Below are 17,246 nucleotides of genomic sequence, written 5' to 3' on the forward strand. Positions count from 1 at the left end.
CAATAGGCAATTGTCATGACACTGGACATGGGACTGGAAGGTTGCATTTTGCCTTTTGGAAATTTCCAATAGTACTGAGCTGATTGATGAAAAGTTCACAGTTCTGCTATTCAGACTGCTATTCACTTGGTAAGGGGAGTTAACAGCACCTTAAACCTCCCAATCCACACCCTTTGCTTTCAGGCTCAGCAAAAAAACAAATGAACGCATAAATAAAAAGGATTAAGCTGTGCTCGAAAAATTCCAGCCTTGGAATAATAGCAAGGATCTTCAAAGCCTGGCAAATGCATAGCTGGAGGCATGATTAGCAAGCACAAGCATTGTTTCCAGTACCTGTAGCAGGGGAATTCCACAGCCTCGCTTTCTGGCTGTCCTTCTTCCCTCACTATCACTTTGGCAAGGTACCAGCCACTGCTTCCTCCTTTGCCATCATGCCCTATCCTCACCCTCCTCACCTGCTTCAGTGTTACTGCTTCAACGAAGAATTCATCAGCCTTTGAGAGGGAGAAAAACAAAAAGGTAAGGTAATATTTTTCCCTAAAAACAAGCAGGAAACTCAAATTTATTACTGCAATCAAACCAACATCATGAGCATGCTGCAAGATAATTCCTCACACGATGAAGTACTAAGTGCAAATCAATTTACCAAAAACTGAAAGCTGGAATACTGTGATAGAAGTAGAATATTAGATTCATAAATGTATGATCTCCAAACATTTGAAATCGCCCATGTCACTGCTTGCCCTCCACAACTGTAAAATTCAAACAGACAAACAAATTTGATTATTGAGGAGTTCACACAGGCAGGAAATCCTGTTTCAAACTCCTGCTCGTCAGCTTTCTGGGAGAGCCTGGGCACGTCACTCTAGACAACTGTTCTGGTGGTTGATGATGTTCAACCAGGGAAGAGTAATCATTAACGCAACCCTCACTGCTTCTATTATTCAGGACTCAAAATTAAGACAACTGATAAGACAGCTCCAGTTTTCATTGTTAATGATGGGCTTCCATAAATATGTAAGTGTTAGCTGCAAACTCCAAACTGCTGCATGAGGATTTAAGTTATCAAAAGCACACTGCGTCAGTCTTAGTCAATACACTCTGATGTTCATCTTACTTACTAATAGCTGATACAAATTAATGAGAAGTAAGTGGAAGGAACTGCAGCAGGGCAAACGTCTAATTTAAAGGCATCTTTAAATTCTGCCTTCTATACAGGCTGTTAATTTGCATCTGCAAGCAAACTTTTCAAGTTAAATTAGTAATCAGGTGCTATTGGTTTTTAAGAGTTGTAAATTAAAGACCACCTTGACTAAGCCACGCTTCTTCTTAACACAGCATTTGAGTTAATCAATGTAGATATAAAGACTCCTAAACGTATGAGCTCTTAAGTTTGTCAGGATCAATCTTCAAATAACTTCCAATTCACTCACCAGCTTTCAGCTCCACATGCCAAAAGAACACTTATTCATTATCAGATTCCATTTTGCTTTATATTGTCTGGATACTATTAATCACACTGAACAGCTTTCCTGAAATACTCTTCCTATCTTCCTTTGTTTATTTCATGCAAGTTACCCTACAGCTCATCTCAGTGGGAGTTAAAAAAAAAAATAAAATTATCTGTGTTTAAAATATCTTTTCTCTTCTGTGAACCAAACATTTCTCTGAAACTCCACCAAAGGTCTTCAAACCAATATAAAAATGTGACTCGTGCTAAAGTTTGAACAGAATAAGACTTTCCCATTTGACATAATGACTCCCCTTTACAGTTTGAACCATCTTTTTAAAAAATAATAATTTTTAAAAAGTAATTATACAGATGCACAAGCAAAAATACAATGTTTGCGATGTCTTCGCCCACAAACCTTTATATCAGAAGCAGAATGAACTTTACGACTACATAAATGCCATGTGTCACCAGACAGGCTTTACCAAGACAAGATAAACCTGATGAAAATTCTTTTCAAGTCTACAAAACACAGCATCCTCTGGGAAGAACTGGAAATTTGGAACACTCAAAGGCAAATCCGAAGAATTAATGTATATTTAAGAAGCCTAAATCCAATGGTTAGTATTGAAAATCTGACCTCATTTTATCTTCATTTTCTTTCCTTTCCCAATTCTCAATCAAATGATGCAGAAGCCAGAAAAATTATGGTTTTGTGATCAGATTTTCAAACTGTCCTCCACAGGAGGCTGAGTATATTTCACTCATTTAAATCCAACCCTAATCATCCAAAGCATGTCTCATAATGGAACATATTAAGTAGGCTAACCTCATAAATCAGATCTGCATATTATTTGCTTGTTAATGCAGCAAGGACTTTGGCTTCAGGTTGACCTCTTCATTATTTCCAGCTTTCAGAACAGGCTCAACTTTCCCGGAGGATGGAAGTATTTCCAGACTGCTTTCCCAGTCTGAAGATGCAACTCTGAGCTCAGGAGCAAACTAGGACATTTATGTATGAAAATAGCATTGCCATGAAAGGGCACACTGCCACTGACCTCCAAATGCAACCAAGTTCTGGTACTCCGTGTCTATGATTTCTTTCCCCCTACAGCTCTTAGACAAAACAGCAGGGAAATCAGCCAAGTTTGCAAAAGCACCTACAGACCATCACACATTCTAACTGGCACTTTCCAGCCCATCTTAAGGAGATGCTGTTTGAACTTACGTTGCCTTTTTCAAACTTATTGACGTTGTTTATGCATTTGTAGAGGACGCGGTCTCCCGTGTCCCCCTGGTCGCCGATGAGGCAGACAAAGACGTTGGCATCCGTGCCGCTGCCACTTACCATCCCCGTGCAAACCGTCACTCGGTATTTTATCACTGTGGAGGCATAAAGTAATACAGTAATTTCAACAACCTCGTTAATCGCCGTTTAAATTTACTGTGTTTTGCAAAAAGTCGCGATTAATTTTAAGAGTTTGCTCTTTCAGCTGGTAGTTCTGCATGTGCATTGGCTCTTGCACTTCCATGTTATCACTAAGAAAAGAAGAAAAAAAAAAAACAAAAACAAGGGAGGCCTGAAATATTAAGAGAACCCACAAAACCGTTCTGAAGTAATATATGTAGTTACACTCATTTGGTAAACCTCACAGTCTGGGATGTGTGGCTACATTGGAATCTGGCCATGGTTCTCCTGCCATGCCCAGGGACAATGTAACAGCCTCTATAGGGAAGACCTTTGTTTTGGTATGCAAGAGCATGGCAGAAGGAAAGAGTTAAAAAGAACCGAATGGTCTGGCATGTAAGGAGTGGATAATTTATGCTGACTGCATTGAGATGGACAAGCCCAGCTGGCCTCATCTCCTTGGGCCTCTTGTAGTATGACAGGCTGGGTCATACCTTGTCTCCTTGTCACCTCTGAGACTTTTCTTTAGAATCACAGAATCATAAAGGTTTGAAAAGACCACTGTGGTCATCACTTTCAACCAGCAACTCATCACCACCTTGCCCACTAAACCATGTTTCCAGGTTGAGGCCACAACTAAGGCCTCCTATGCCATATAAAAAAGCATTTCCAGATAGAATTTCAACATGAAAATTCAGCCCAAAGACATTCATGGAAAGGAGACAAACAGCAGCTCTAGACTATTCTAACATCTTCCCTGTGAGACTGTGCATGCAAGGAGCTTGCAGCACTTTGTTAATGTTAATGGATTAAACCTTAACAATTAGGGCAGTAAGAACACATCCTTAACAGCATCACTGAGTTTAGAAGAGGTGCAGAGATTCTTCATAGAATCATACAAATTGCACGGGACCTTTAAAGGTCATCTGCTCCAAGCCCCCTGCAGTGCACAGGGACATCCACAGCTGCATCAGTGCTCAGAGCCCATCTAGCCTGACCTTGGCTGTCTGCAGGGATGGGGCACCACCACCATAGGGCAGCCTATGTCAGTTCTTGAGTGCTTTCCCAAATGAGTGCCTAATGACCACCTTGGCACATGGAAGTATTACCCCTTCTCTAAGGCAGACAGGATCAGGCCGATCACCTCACATCTGACCCCTGTACACTCAAACACCCTTTTTCCCCTGAAGGCCAATCCTTTAGCAAGGGTCCTGCTGAGCAGTAAGCTCCTTCTCCCAGCAGGAAGGAGGCAGCACTGAATTACCCGTGACTTGGGAGGGTTTCTGTGGTTTCATCCATTCCTCCAGGTGGAACTAGAAGCAGTGCTCCTTCCCTTCCTCCCAATGCACAAGAGCTGCATTTTGGCTCTGCTTGGCACAATTGCTCCTTGTGGGAAAGTGCCTGCATTTGAGCTCAAGCAGCCCTCTCCACATGCTGATTAAAAATACATTTCAAAAACAAGTTTATTTACATTTTAATAACATCTGCAATTACAATTACTCTTCCTCTTCTGAGGAGCAGCTCAGCTGAATGCAGATCACTGAGTTAATCGGAAATTTCAGAGAAGAGGGGAATCGTGGTCTATGGAGTGTGGACACCCACTGGGTGAGTTAGTGGAAATAAAAGAAAACCCATTGGCCACATTGAGCCATTCTGCTTTCCAAAACTCTCCTTTCAAGCACATTTAATTCTTGTGACCTAAGGTCAAACAGAAGTGACCACTTCAGGAGAACAACACAAAGTTCTGAGACTTTCCTTAATTAAACTTCTAGTTGGAGCATAATTAGCCCAGTAAGAATTTCTGTTTTCTTTTATTCACTTAAAGGTGCCTATGCTCTTGCACAACTCTTTTGTGCAACTATCTGTACATTAATACATATAGATGAGTAAATAAATAAATAGATAGATAGGTAGATAGATAGATAAATATAGCTCTGATGTACAAAAAGGATTGTTAAATTTTAGATTGCTTTCCAACTAAACATGATTTATACGAGCTTCACTTCAAACCTGGCTTTTCATGTTTTAACAGTGACTGGAAAAAATGCAAGTTGGAAAAAGAGATAGCTCTGGAAATAGCAGTGTGATGGGCAGAGCTCCCCCACCTCCCAGCAGAGAGAAATCTGCTCAGAGCCAGAGCCTGGGATTTCTGATGCCTCATGCAGCTAATGATGTACACAGAAAAGACTGCAGAGAGAAAGTGCCAGAAAGAGGAGCTAATTGAATGGCACTGCTCTGCTCGTGCATCGCTCAGACAAAGAGGGATTCTTTCTATTCAGGCCCCAAACACTGAACCCATGGCTCTCACCTGGCATGACTTCAGTCACCAGAGACCCCTCTGCAGGGAGCTCCCGCACAATCTCGTTGTCCTCCTCATTTATATCTAGCCAGCGACCACAGTTGAATGAGTATTTGTCTTTTGTCAGCGTTTTCAGCAGAGTTACCTTCATTAAACCAAAACACCACATGAGTTCAGAGCTTAGAGACAGAAAGCAACCGGCTCCCGGCAGGTTTGTGTCTGAGAAGCAGGGGCAGGTCGCAGAAAAGAAATAACAGGCATAAATAAGAAAACCATCTTCCAGAGCTGTGCCTTACAGTGTGTGCCCTCCAAAATGAGTGCAGGCTGTCACAGCCTTTTGTCACCCTTTTGTTGCTCTTTTCCCCAGTTGCTCTGCCATCTTGTGATGATTTTATGGGTACTGTGGGTGGGAGTAATTGCTCATCATGCGCCACATCATGACCAGTGCAAATACAGGTGATGTGCGTCTTCAGCTGGGGACAGCAGGATGCAAAGCAGGCAGGGTATGCTGGATAATGCACGTCCTTTTAAATCCTTTAATGCATGTTGTTCATCATCAGGGGTAGTTAATTTTGTAGAGAGGAATCTTCTAGCTTTTGAGTAGGCTGTGATGGCCATTTGCCACTGCCAGACTGGGTTCTAACATTTACCCTATCCAAACTAGAGGGCAAAAATAATAAATAAGTGCTTTGTAAAATACATTTTTTTTCTGGCTTCTTTGCAGCATTATGATCCTGTTTCTGTAGCACTGACAAATCCAGGACCTTGGCTCTAAGCTTCAGCCATGAGGTCGAGTCACAGTTTGGAAATACCAACTTAGTATTGAGTTGAGAATAAAAAGAAACCAAATCAGAGCAAAACACGACAGACAAGAGAAAAAAAGATAAATACAGAAAGAAACCCAATTCTAATATTAGGAATTATTAGGGGGAAAAAAAGCAAACAACAAAGCAGAAAATATTGTTATAACACTGTACAAATTCACAGAGCAAACCTTGGACAGCGCTTGCATTTCCGGTCCCCTCAACCCAGAACCAGTAGACAGCACAACAAGGAAGCACCCAGAAAACAGGAACAGGGATTGACAAGATCTGGAGTAGCTTCCAAATGAATAATGAGCAAATAAGGTAGGAATCTGCTTAAAGATTGAGGAGCAGGTAAAGAGAGGAAATGATGAAGGTCTCTAAAATCACAGGTGGAATAGAAAAGGCAGAGGGATCCGCTGTTCCTTCTCTTTGCTACAAGAGATAGCAGTCATCAGATGATGCTGGTAGGGCAAAGTTGAAGGCAAGCAGAAGGACATAATGAATTTGTGAAGCTCTTGGTGAAATCTGTTGTGGTTGTTAAAAGCTTTGGTGTTCAAAGGGAGAAAGAAATGTTTGAACAAATAAATGGAAGAGAAATCTATTAAACTCTTTGCATTTAGTAGATCTGCTCAGGAAGGAAGCATTCCACTGGGAATAGTCAAAAGATGGGGGGGGAATACTAGGGGAAAGGAGCATAAATGCTTGTTCTTACTTTCTGTAATCATGCATTTACGTGACATAGGAGCTGGGTGGACTTTTGATCTGATCAGTATGTTTTTTCTTGTTGTAGAAAGTGAATGGCTGCACAAAGGCGGAGTAATCTCAGCATGAAATGTGTGAGGACTGGAAAAAAGCTTTGTTCAGTGTTCAGCTGGAAGTTCCATGGTGTAAAAATAGATGCAAGAGCGGTGGGACTTATGTGCAGCCAGCTCAGTGCTGAAAGTGTCAGACTTGCTGTCCACAGGAGGCTGACTTTGGCATCATCATCACGTTTGCATAGACAGCTTGGCCCAAAATGAGTCTTAAACAAGCTACTAGATCCTTTTTGCCTCACCAAACACTATTTCTGTGTAGAAAAAACACAGAAATGTAGGTCCATGGAAGGTCTGAGCACTCCTGCTCATCTCTAAATGGTATTGGCCCAAAATATAATCAGTACTTTTTCTTGACAAAGACCCCACCCAGACACCTTCTCCCACTATATGGAAGCAGTACTTGATGCTCTCAACACTGTTGCTGTGGCTGTCTGTATATGCTTTCACAGCTCCTTGGCTATGCAAGAGAGTAGAATCTGTCAAAGCACATTAGAGCCACGGAAGAAAAATCCCTAAGTGGTAAATTGTGATTTATCATCACAGATATTTATAGCTGCAAAGCAAAGTGTTTATTTTCTTAAGTGCAGAAAAAGACTTCCAAGTGTTAGAGAAGGAGTAGTAGTGAAGCTTAGAGATGAATTTGCTGCCCTTGCAGACTTGTATGAGGGCTGACGGCACAGTAACCGCTGCCAGTGGAGCAAAGGAAACGTGATGGAAGGTCAAACAGATCAAAGCTGGGCTGAACTACTGAGTGGGATGGGAGGGACAAGGAATTTCCTCCAAAAATATGCAATGAATCCATCTCTCCGTGCATACTCTCTCTCAGGGTATAGTGCACCTCCTTCAATTCAATTTCGTGCAGGATTTCCACCTTTACCCATCAGCCAGCACAGTCTGTAATTGGAGGCACCTTTGCGCACTGCACATAGAATCACAGAATCACAGAATGGCTTGGGTTGAAAAGGATCATGAATCTCCAACCCCTTTACACATGCAGCGCCACCATTCTCCACATTTAATAGCAGACCAGGCTGCCCAGGGCCCCATCCAACCTGGCCTTGAACACCTCCAGGGATGGACGGGGCATCACAGCCTCTCTGGGCAGCTGTTCCAGCACCACACCACTCTCATAGTAAAGACCTTCCCTCTGACATCCAACCTAAATCTTCCCTCCTTCAACTTCATACCATTTCCCCTTGTCCTGACATTATCTACCATTGTAAAGAGACTGTCTACCCTTGTAAAGAGCTGAAACTCATTAAACTCAATGATCAGCTGAGGAACACAGTGGCCCAGCACTGACAGCACACATCTCTCTGACCAATTCGTTTTTTCAGCTGTGCCTTTCCTTACTGTCCTCTCACCTTATCAAGGTGCCAGCCAGCAAAAGGATTTCTTTTCTCATGCCATATCCGAAGCTTATAAAATGTGCCCAGATCAGGGAGCTCAATCTACAGAGCATAAAAACAAAACAAAACAAAAAAATGAGTATTATCCATTTCTGTAAGTAAACAAAGCATTCACATAGAAGACACCACTGAGCATCTCTTAAAAACCAAATCAGAGAGGAGTCAAGAACTAAACTAAAATACTAATGCTATTTAAAAGAAATGAAACCCACTGCATAAAAGTAGCTTGTGGAGTCTTTTCTGGAGAAGAGAACATGCAGATTGAATTCAGACAGTCTTGATCATGAAACACTCCAAGTAGAGCTAAAGCCTGCTTTGAGCATCAACTCTTTTTCAGACTTCTTCCTCTGGTAGGCAGTTATGGCTGCTGATGCTTTGGCTACAGTCATGAATTGAAATCCTTTTTTTCTCAACTTTTCTCTGTCCAGACCCCACTTAACCTTTGGAAATACATCTGTTTCTAAGAGAAGGGGAAAAGAAGAGATAAGAAAAAAAGGCGGCTACTCCCAGCCTTTAAACTTAGTGTATGCTCAGCCCCAAACATTCATGGAGGGTCATGTCAAGGAAGCTGAAGTCAAGATCACCAAATAGCACTATTGATACTCCTGTAAAAAGCTGATGTCCATTTAAATGACACAATCTAAATGGACAGAATAGTGCAAAGTAACTGGGACTGCAGGTAACAACTATTTGCTTCACTTTATCACATTTTGACTTTGAAGCCATCACCACCTGAGCATCCTGGAATAACAATTGGTTATGAATGAGGTCCTGTTTGGAGAAGACAGGCCACATTCACCACTGAGGAAATCATCTTCATCACTAGCAAACTGAATGAATTCACCTCCATTTCAGAAAAAACCACAGAGGTATGGACTGCATGCTGCTGATTTTCTGTATAAGACTGAAGCCAATACCATGGAAAACCTTCCTCAGCCAGATTTATCACCAGCCTGTGATCCATACCATGAATTTGTCGGTTTGTCCAGCTTCAAAGTTGTCGGAATTGTTGTCCAACTTCATCTCGTCTGACTTCCCTTTGTCACCATAAATCTGGAAAAAGATGGTGGCATCTGTCCCTGCATTCTTAATGTCACTTGTCCAGATCCACAGAGACCAGGGATTTTCTAAAAATAAAAAAAAAAAAACCAACCACAAATGGAATCACAAAAGAATCAATTATTTTAGCTAAAAATGCAATTTTAAAGGCATTCTGTTTAAAAACATAATTCTTCCTCTTCCCTCATTTGTAGAGATAGCTGGATGAAGGAAAATCAGCTCCTATGTAACATCTGGGAATGAGATTGCCTGGAATTATAATTCTATTTTTCAACTTCAAATAAAATGGGAAAACACATAAATGACCAATTTGCAGTTGAGTCATCTTCTATATCATACACTGCTAATAGGGTAGATGAAGGACATGGTCCACCTGTGCAGCTTTTGTATACTTCTCCAGCACCTACAACTGCAACACCATTATCCTTAGCAACTTCACATTCCTTTCCATGTCAGAGGATGGTGATACGTATGAGAAGGTGACATTATTTTCTTAAGAGCTCCTCATCTGCACTCATATATTGGTAATCTTCACATCTGCAGGCCTTGCTGCATCTACAGAAGAAGGAACGAATTTCCTTCCCAACTCAGATATCAGCTGAATTATTAAAAAATCCTAATGAATGAATTGCTAACCCTTTTGGTATGCCTCAGACCACATGAGCACAGACTGACCTTCAGAGCCCGGAATGGAATATGAAAGTATGATGACATGCATACAAATTAAATTTTTACTGATCCACTCAGCATTTGGTTGTGAAAAAGGAGGTGACTGCCACCTCCCAGAAAAAGGAGGGGGAAGATCAAACTTTCCTTATAAAAAAGTCTCACCCCCGTTTGAATAACATTCACAAAGAGTCTCCTGCGAAAATCACCAGCAAGCTTTATCTGAGCAAAAATAAGGCAGAGGCAAGTTAGTGAGTACCACATGATAGAGCAGCCTGGTCTCCTGGGGAAGAAACAAGGGCAGTGGAGACAGCAGGGACTTCTCTGTCTGCTGGGTTTGGCCCTCTTGACCTCTTGCTGAGGGGATGCAGAAGCAGTGTATGCAGGGATGGGGGAGGGGGTTCGCACCAGGATTAACTGCTGATAGAGCTCCCGCCTGCTGGAGAGCAATGTGCAGATGTTGCTCTGGGACTGACTTCACCATGGATACCCAACGCAAGGATGAACCCAGCATTGATCAGCTCACAGAAAGGGACAGTCCTGCACACACGGGGAGAGAGGCGAGATGACAGAATGGGTCTTGTCTGACTCCAAGTCCTACGCTCCTGTAATCTGGCAGCTAAAGGTCACTGATTTCTCAGGGCTAATGCTCTCTGTCTATCTCCTGCGCTGCAGCAGCAGGGGAATTAGTCTGTCAATAACAATCAGAGCTGATAATAGAAGGTTAAAGGTTGCAGATGCCTCAGTTAAATGGACCGAGTGGCAGGCGTGATGTGGTTGTAACACTGACTAACATTTAGATAAAGCTTATTTAAATGAACTGCTGTTTAGGCAGGAGCCCACCCTGAAGCACACGGACTCAGTCACGTTTGTTATCTTAATTAAAATGTTTTGCTTGCAAACAGGTGAGCCAGCAGCAACCCAGCTTTGGTGCAAAACCACTCATCGTGGCTGAGTGCTGGAGCAGTGTATGGATAAAGGAGCAGTGCCTGTTGCGGGGCTGCTCCTCTGCACAAACACGTGTGCCTCCCTCTAGAGAAAAGGCTTGAAACACAGTGTACGCGTGCCATGAGAGGAGCATTTGGCAGCTGGACAGGACTGAGAGCTGTTTCTTTTCTTCAATGTCCAAAAGTGGAAATGTTGAAGTTAACAGGAAGCATGAACAAGAACGCCTGCACGATTACCAGCTTGGGTTTTCTTCCTGTTTTCCCTCAGGTTTCTCTTTTTAGTATATTTAGGTTTTGTTTCCATCTGGAACGGGTAGCTTTTTCCTCTACAGCAGTGTAAAAGTAGCCTTATTTGCAAAGGTGAGTTGGTGGTTGCAGCACCTGAAGCTCAGTAACTCTAGGAAGGCTGATGGGTCCAATTCCTCCCTATAGGAAAATGAGTGCACTTCTTCAAAATATTTTAAATATCTTTTAAGCTGCTTTATTTCTTTTCTATTTCTTTTCTTAAAACTTCCCAAAGCAGAATGTTCAAAGCAGATAACTCTGTGATTCTATGAAAATAATGCTCAATTCACTTCAGCATCCACCTGACCATGGACCTATCCGTGTTGCACTGGGTATATCCCATGCTGGGTGTTGTCAGATGGGGGTAGGTGGTGTATCAGGAATCTATGGGGCACTTGGACCTACTTTTGAGTCTTCTCTGGCGCAGGGAGACCATTTCATAGAGCTCCCTCTCTATGAGACCATCTCCTTCATCTTCATCCAGCCATTTCCCACATGGGAAGGTTTGTTCAATACCAGTGAATGGGCAGTAAACCACCACCTGGAAAAGAGGAGAATCTGAATATTCCATCACTGGCAGACCACAAGACCATGATATTGACAGCCTAAGGAACTTATGCAAAAACAGACCTGAAATTCTTAGTCCTGCTCTCAAAGGCAGGTTTTGTGGACCAGCACGGACAATTCCAGCAATTTGCAGCATATCTAAGACCTTTCCATCTTGTTTTCCCTCTTTTCCAAAGTACACCAAAGTGAGTCATCCAAAAAGAGGCAAAACAGCACCAGGAAAGGGAATAGGAACACTAACAGGCAATGTAGCTGCAGTTGTGTCAGTCTGCAGCACAGACCCTCCACCATGCTGGTCCATGGTAGAATTTTTGCAATAAAATACAAGATGCAAAAAGCCTTCACATGCATCCTAGGCTGGTTTTGTTTTCCAGGAAAACTTAAACCTCCTCACAGCTTCTGTGCAAGCCGCTGCCACCCTGCTTTCCCTGACATTAGCTCCTGCTGGTGGTGTACACAATGCACATACCATAACTCTCCACTACCTCCCAGTAATTGAGGTAGTCAACCATTTTCTGTGTGGGCTCCAAAGCAGCATTGAAATCTTCAGGGAAGTTTGGATATAGATGACAGCTTTGAAATGTTCAGCACAATTCAAGACCACGTTTCAGGCTGGCCCCTTGGGCAAACCTCTGAAGGTGCTTTTGGTGCTGAGCAAAAAATAATCTCTGTCTATATTTTTTTTTTTGACTGCAAAGAGACAATCAACCCAATTAGTAGTTGATTGATTTATACATCTAATGCGCCTTGGAGGCAATCAGCTACTACCATGCATTATGTATAATATTGACTTGCTAAACTGGGGATATTGTCATCCAAATAAAGGCAGTCTTTTTTATAGTTGGGGTCAGGTTGTGAATAGGAAACAGTCTGAGCTGCCTGCAAATGTCTTAGTCTCACCTTCTCACAATACCAGCCAGAGCTGACGCCACAATTATCATGCCCAATGGTGACCCTGCTGAGAGGACTGAGAAGAGACGCTATCTCCACGTTGAACAGATCTGTCCTGGCGCGCTCAAATTCACCTCCTTCCAGGAAAATCGTCCCGCTGTTCTTTAAGCCTTTGGAGCCATGCAGGATTACGTGGATCTTGGAGTTCGTGCCAGCGCCTCTGATATCTCCCGTCACTACAGCAACATTGTACACAATACCTGGAGGAATTAGGAATTTGGTCAGGAAGAAAAAAAAAGGAGAGGAAAAAAAAGACCAAGTTGAGACTTTTTGTTGGATTTACATTGGGCTCTACTGCCTTCCCACTGGTCTTTTTAACTTTGAACTCGCTTCACTTGTTTTTATTCCACACATACTCCCAAGAAATGCACAGCTACCTTCAGACAGTCTGAGAAGCAGGTTTGTGCTGACAAACTCCATGTCATACAGCCCAGTGGAAAAAAAATATATGTTTTTTTAATCACCATATGGTGACAATTGGGTGAAGAAAAAAATGAATTGACAATCATATCGCTTCATTTTGAGAAGTCCCAAATATCCAATATGTCAGGGAGTGCTTGAAGAGTGGAAAGATGCTGTTTCCTCATACAAACCTTACTTCTCAGAAGGCTCTTTGACAAGCATATTATAGACATTTGTCATGCTGTCGAATAAGGAGACACCTCTGTATCTGCTTTACTGTTTTAGAAACCAAGTATAAGACAGCTGGGATTCAAGCTATGTCCTTCCTTTTCTTACATCACCCAGAAATGTCAACGGGGCCTTTGGACTAAGTGAAAACATCAGAGCTCACTCTTTACAGAACAACCTTCCCTCTCTTTGAAGTTTACATTAAAGATTGTATTTGCATGTCTTTTGCAGTGCATATGGAATATGTTAACTGAACTCACGAGAGCACATTTAGAATCATAGAATCATAGAATCATAGAATCACTAAGGTTGGAAAAGACCTAAAAGATCACCCAGTCCAACCGTTCACCTATTCCCAATAGCTCCTACTAAACCATGTCCCTCAACACAACATCCAGCCTTTCCTTGAACACCCCCAGGGTCGGTGATTCCACCACCTCCCTGGGCAGTCCATTCCAGTGCCTGACCACCCTTTCTGAAAAGTAATACTTTAGAAATGGTAAGAGATAGATGGAAGCTTTTAGTAAATGAATTGCAGTTTTGGTCAGAAGATGGCATTCACCTCTCCTCCTGTTCTTACCAGCCTGAGTCCTGCAGATGGGATTCTACACCAACACTTGTCCTTGTGTTGTAAAAGAATGCATAGCTTCCTAGCCAATAAATATGCATCAGCCAATAAATATGCATCACTGTGAGGCAACACAGTGGCTGTGGGAATAGCTGTCTCCTTTCTGAATGTTGGTGAAAGACTTGCAGAAGCACTGAATCTTTCATCCTCTGCCCATCATTCTCCCATCCAGGGGCATCGCGTGACAGATCAGCATGTAGGTCCTGCATGGATTCACCAGGTATTTGTGCAGGTGGGACATGGGATGACAGTTCAGGCACAGAACTGTCTGCCACCAACAGCTGGCCCTCTGCAGGAGCTCTGGCACTTGTTCTTGTAGGGAAAATGTGACTGGAAGCAACAAGACCTTTGTGTCTTTGTATTTCCCACCATGGATACAACATGACTTTACCTGTGGCTTCAGTACCCCCAACAAGAATGTCCCTCTGGATTTTGCCATCATCTTCATCTAAAGCAAACCAGCGTCCAACTGGGAACTGGTACACACATTTATTGCCAATGTCTTCAATGATCACCTGGGAGAAAGAAACAGCATGTTGCAAAATGCATGTGGAAGAGACAAAGGTGTTAGACAAGGAGGTGACAGAAGAACAGAAGCTGAATGCTCACACTCTCACCTGATATTCAATATATTCAACTCTCAGGCAGTTCCTTCTCCATTCCCTAATTAGCACTGACAGGATTTCAGACAATCAGTGAGGGAAAACCAGGCTTTTTTCTTTTCTTTTTTCCTCCATTGAACTCAATCTGCATCTCTCGCAGCTTACGAGAGCAGATGTCTCTGCTAGCAGGACCAGCTGGCTGGCCTGTCTTCCTTTCCTCCAGAGCCCTTTACTGGCTACTCTTCTCCATCAGCTGAATAGCAGCTCTTTGTTCTGCATTGGAACAGGCTGTCTTCGTTCTTTCTGTTTTAGAGCCTTGTTATGAAATAATACCAAGGAATTTTAGGACAAATCAAGACCGTTGGATCAGCTTGTGTGACCCAGCAATACTTTCTTATCCCATTCAGTTACTACAGTATGGAAACACTTGCAGACACAGCCTTGAAACCCCGCGGTAGGAATAGTTTCTATTTTGGAAGAATTTGGCTCTGTGCTCTATTCAGGAGACATTTTGCTGAAACAAGTCAGGGAACAACCTTCACTTTTAATGTTAAATTAAACCAGTGTTATCCACCTGGAGGTTCTTGCACCTCCTGCAGCGACTTTTTCTTAGCACCATTCCTGAAGTTTGTCATAAGAGTTACTGATGTATTCTGAATGTGAAGTAAAGAGGACTGAAGATTTTTGTCCAGAAAACAAGAAAACCAAAAAACATATTGGAAATTAGGAAAAATTTATTCTCTGGACGAGTGATGATGCAGTGGCACAGGCTGCTCAGGGAAGCGGGGAAATCCCTATCCCTGGAAGTGTTCTGGTACAATGAGATGTGGCACTTGGCGACATGGTCAGTGGGCATGGTGAGTTAGGCTTGGGAATGTTGGAACCCTTTTCTAACCTTAGTGATTCCGTGATTCTGTGAAAATCTATTTGCTTGTGTGGCTTACGTCTTTGGAAGTGAAAATTCACCATTAGGGATAGGAAGTCCTTGTTTTTTTTTCCCTTCACAGCAAGAAGGGAGAATCTGGATTCTGTCCTTCCCGATAGACTTTTCCAAACAGAGCCTCCCATCCTGCCATTCATCCCACACTGTACTACAGCCTGCAGAATTACAGATTCTCCTTGTCCCTTGGACATAAGCTGGACATCAGTGCCAGCCAGGGCTGGGATTATCATTATGAGAGAGCAGTGCTGTGCTAAAACATTTGAGGTTCAAGAGAAGCATCAGTGCTCAGCTCACCCTCTACCAGCTCATCCTTTCTGGGTTCCTGTTAATGTATTTTTTCCTATATTTAGAAAACCATTACTAAATATATGCTTCATTGAAAGCACAAGAAAAAATGAGAAGAACTTCCAGTGCTGCTTAGCGAGTTCATTCAGCGCTGTGAATGACACAGTCCCCAAGTACTGGAGAGTAATAGAAAAAAAGCATCAACTAGCACTAGGAAATAACTGGGCCATGGTTTAGCTCGTTCCTCCAGACTTCCCTCTGAACTTATAAGGTCAACTGCTTCTTACTTAATTGCAAAAATCTCAGCAGTTCTGAAGCAGAACACAGAGCTAAGGAGTTGGCTGCAACCAGTCCCTGCTATGGGCTTTGGGGGTTAATCTACCTAACCAGCATCAACAAGCATGCCACGCACACCACATCTGTGCTGTGAGAAGGCTTCTTTTCTCTCTTCTTCACCCCTTTCCCCACCCACCTATTACAAGGAGCACAGATTCTGTGTTTCTGGTAGACAACCAACACAATAACTTTTAGTGCAGTGTGTCATGATGGAGAAAATGCATGTGCTAATATTTGCAGTGTTGTTACATCAATTGTTATCTAGTTATTATCCAGGTTTTATCTAGGTCAGATCTTCAGTGGATTACAGCCAGCTATGTTAAACTATGCCATTGAGGGGGGGAAGGAGGGGAAAAGAGAGATTAGAGGAAAGTCATTGATTTCTCCTTCTTGTGTATTCATTTACTGAAAGCTGCCATACCTTCAAGTCTCAGAGCAGGATATTAAAAAATAGAAGAAACAAGGAGAGGAAGAAAGGAATCTTTGTGGCAGGCGTGTATTTGTTGCTGTGCCAAGAAGAATCACTTGAATTTGCCCAAACGACAAGTCTCTGCAAATTTCCAGTGTGAACTGACTCAATATATATTTCTTAGGCTCTGGTGTCTTCGTGGCACTGCTGAGAGGGTGAGAAGCGAGACATTTTGATCTCACAGCAGGCTTGCATTAAAGATCAGAGGAGTAACCCACCTTTGCAAGAAACCAGCCAGCAGATCCACCCTTGTTATTGTGACCTATATTAATTTTTCTTAACCTGCCCAAATTCGGAGCATCAAGCGTGAACTTGTCTTCTGCTCCCTTTTCAAAGTTGTCTTTGTCGTTGTCCAGTTTCCTCACCCCTGAAAAGATTAAAAATAATAAAAACTGTTAACTGAAGGAGTATATAGGAATGCCACAGCTGACTGAATCAAATGCTCTCCAGGCACCAGCTCCCTGCAGCCAGGATGCAAAGCAAAGGCAGAGAGCTTTATATTTCAATAAAAAGGCTCTATGTATTGAGCACACAAAAGACCAGGATTTTCACCCTAATGTCACAGTTATTTAGAGCATCCAGAGTTTTTGGAAATATATTTCTAGATGGCCTTTATATCTTCTTTTCCTAACCACCAAAATCTGTTTAAAACAGGTTTGGCCACTAGCTGCAGATTTATAGGACGTGAGAT

General features: G+C 42.5%; 1 protein-coding gene across 1 annotated transcript in view; it reads right to left on the reverse strand.

Annotated features, from left to right (window-relative positions):
- Window positions 1-17,246, reverse strand: part of LOXHD1 (lipoxygenase homology PLAT domains 1) — a 105,089-nt gene that overhangs the window by 75,309 nt on the left and 12,534 nt on the right. Inside the window, exons 3-11 of the mRNA XM_042862396.1 lie at window positions 16,774-16,922; window positions 14,312-14,435; window positions 12,612-12,862; window positions 11,550-11,685; window positions 9,154-9,314; window positions 8,143-8,229; window positions 5,167-5,302; window positions 2,679-2,833; window positions 334-494 (exon numbers count right to left, since the gene is read on the reverse strand). Of these exons, the coding sequence (XP_042718330.1) occupies window positions 334-494; window positions 2,679-2,833; window positions 5,167-5,302; window positions 8,143-8,229; window positions 9,154-9,314; window positions 11,550-11,685; window positions 12,612-12,862; window positions 14,312-14,435; window positions 16,774-16,922 (1,360 nt within the window). The remainder of the gene's footprint in view (window positions 1-333; window positions 495-2,678; window positions 2,834-5,166; window positions 5,303-8,142; window positions 8,230-9,153; window positions 9,315-11,549; window positions 11,686-12,611; window positions 12,863-14,311; window positions 14,436-16,773; window positions 16,923-17,246) is intronic.

The sequence above is a fragment of the Lagopus leucura genome, unplaced genomic scaffold, assembly GCF_019238085.1.
Source record: "Lagopus leucura isolate 7727_CA_CO unplaced genomic scaffold, USGS_WTPT01 Super-Scaffold_650, whole genome shotgun sequence".
Classification (NCBI taxonomy): Eukaryota; Metazoa; Chordata; class Aves; order Galliformes; family Phasianidae; genus Lagopus; species Lagopus leucura.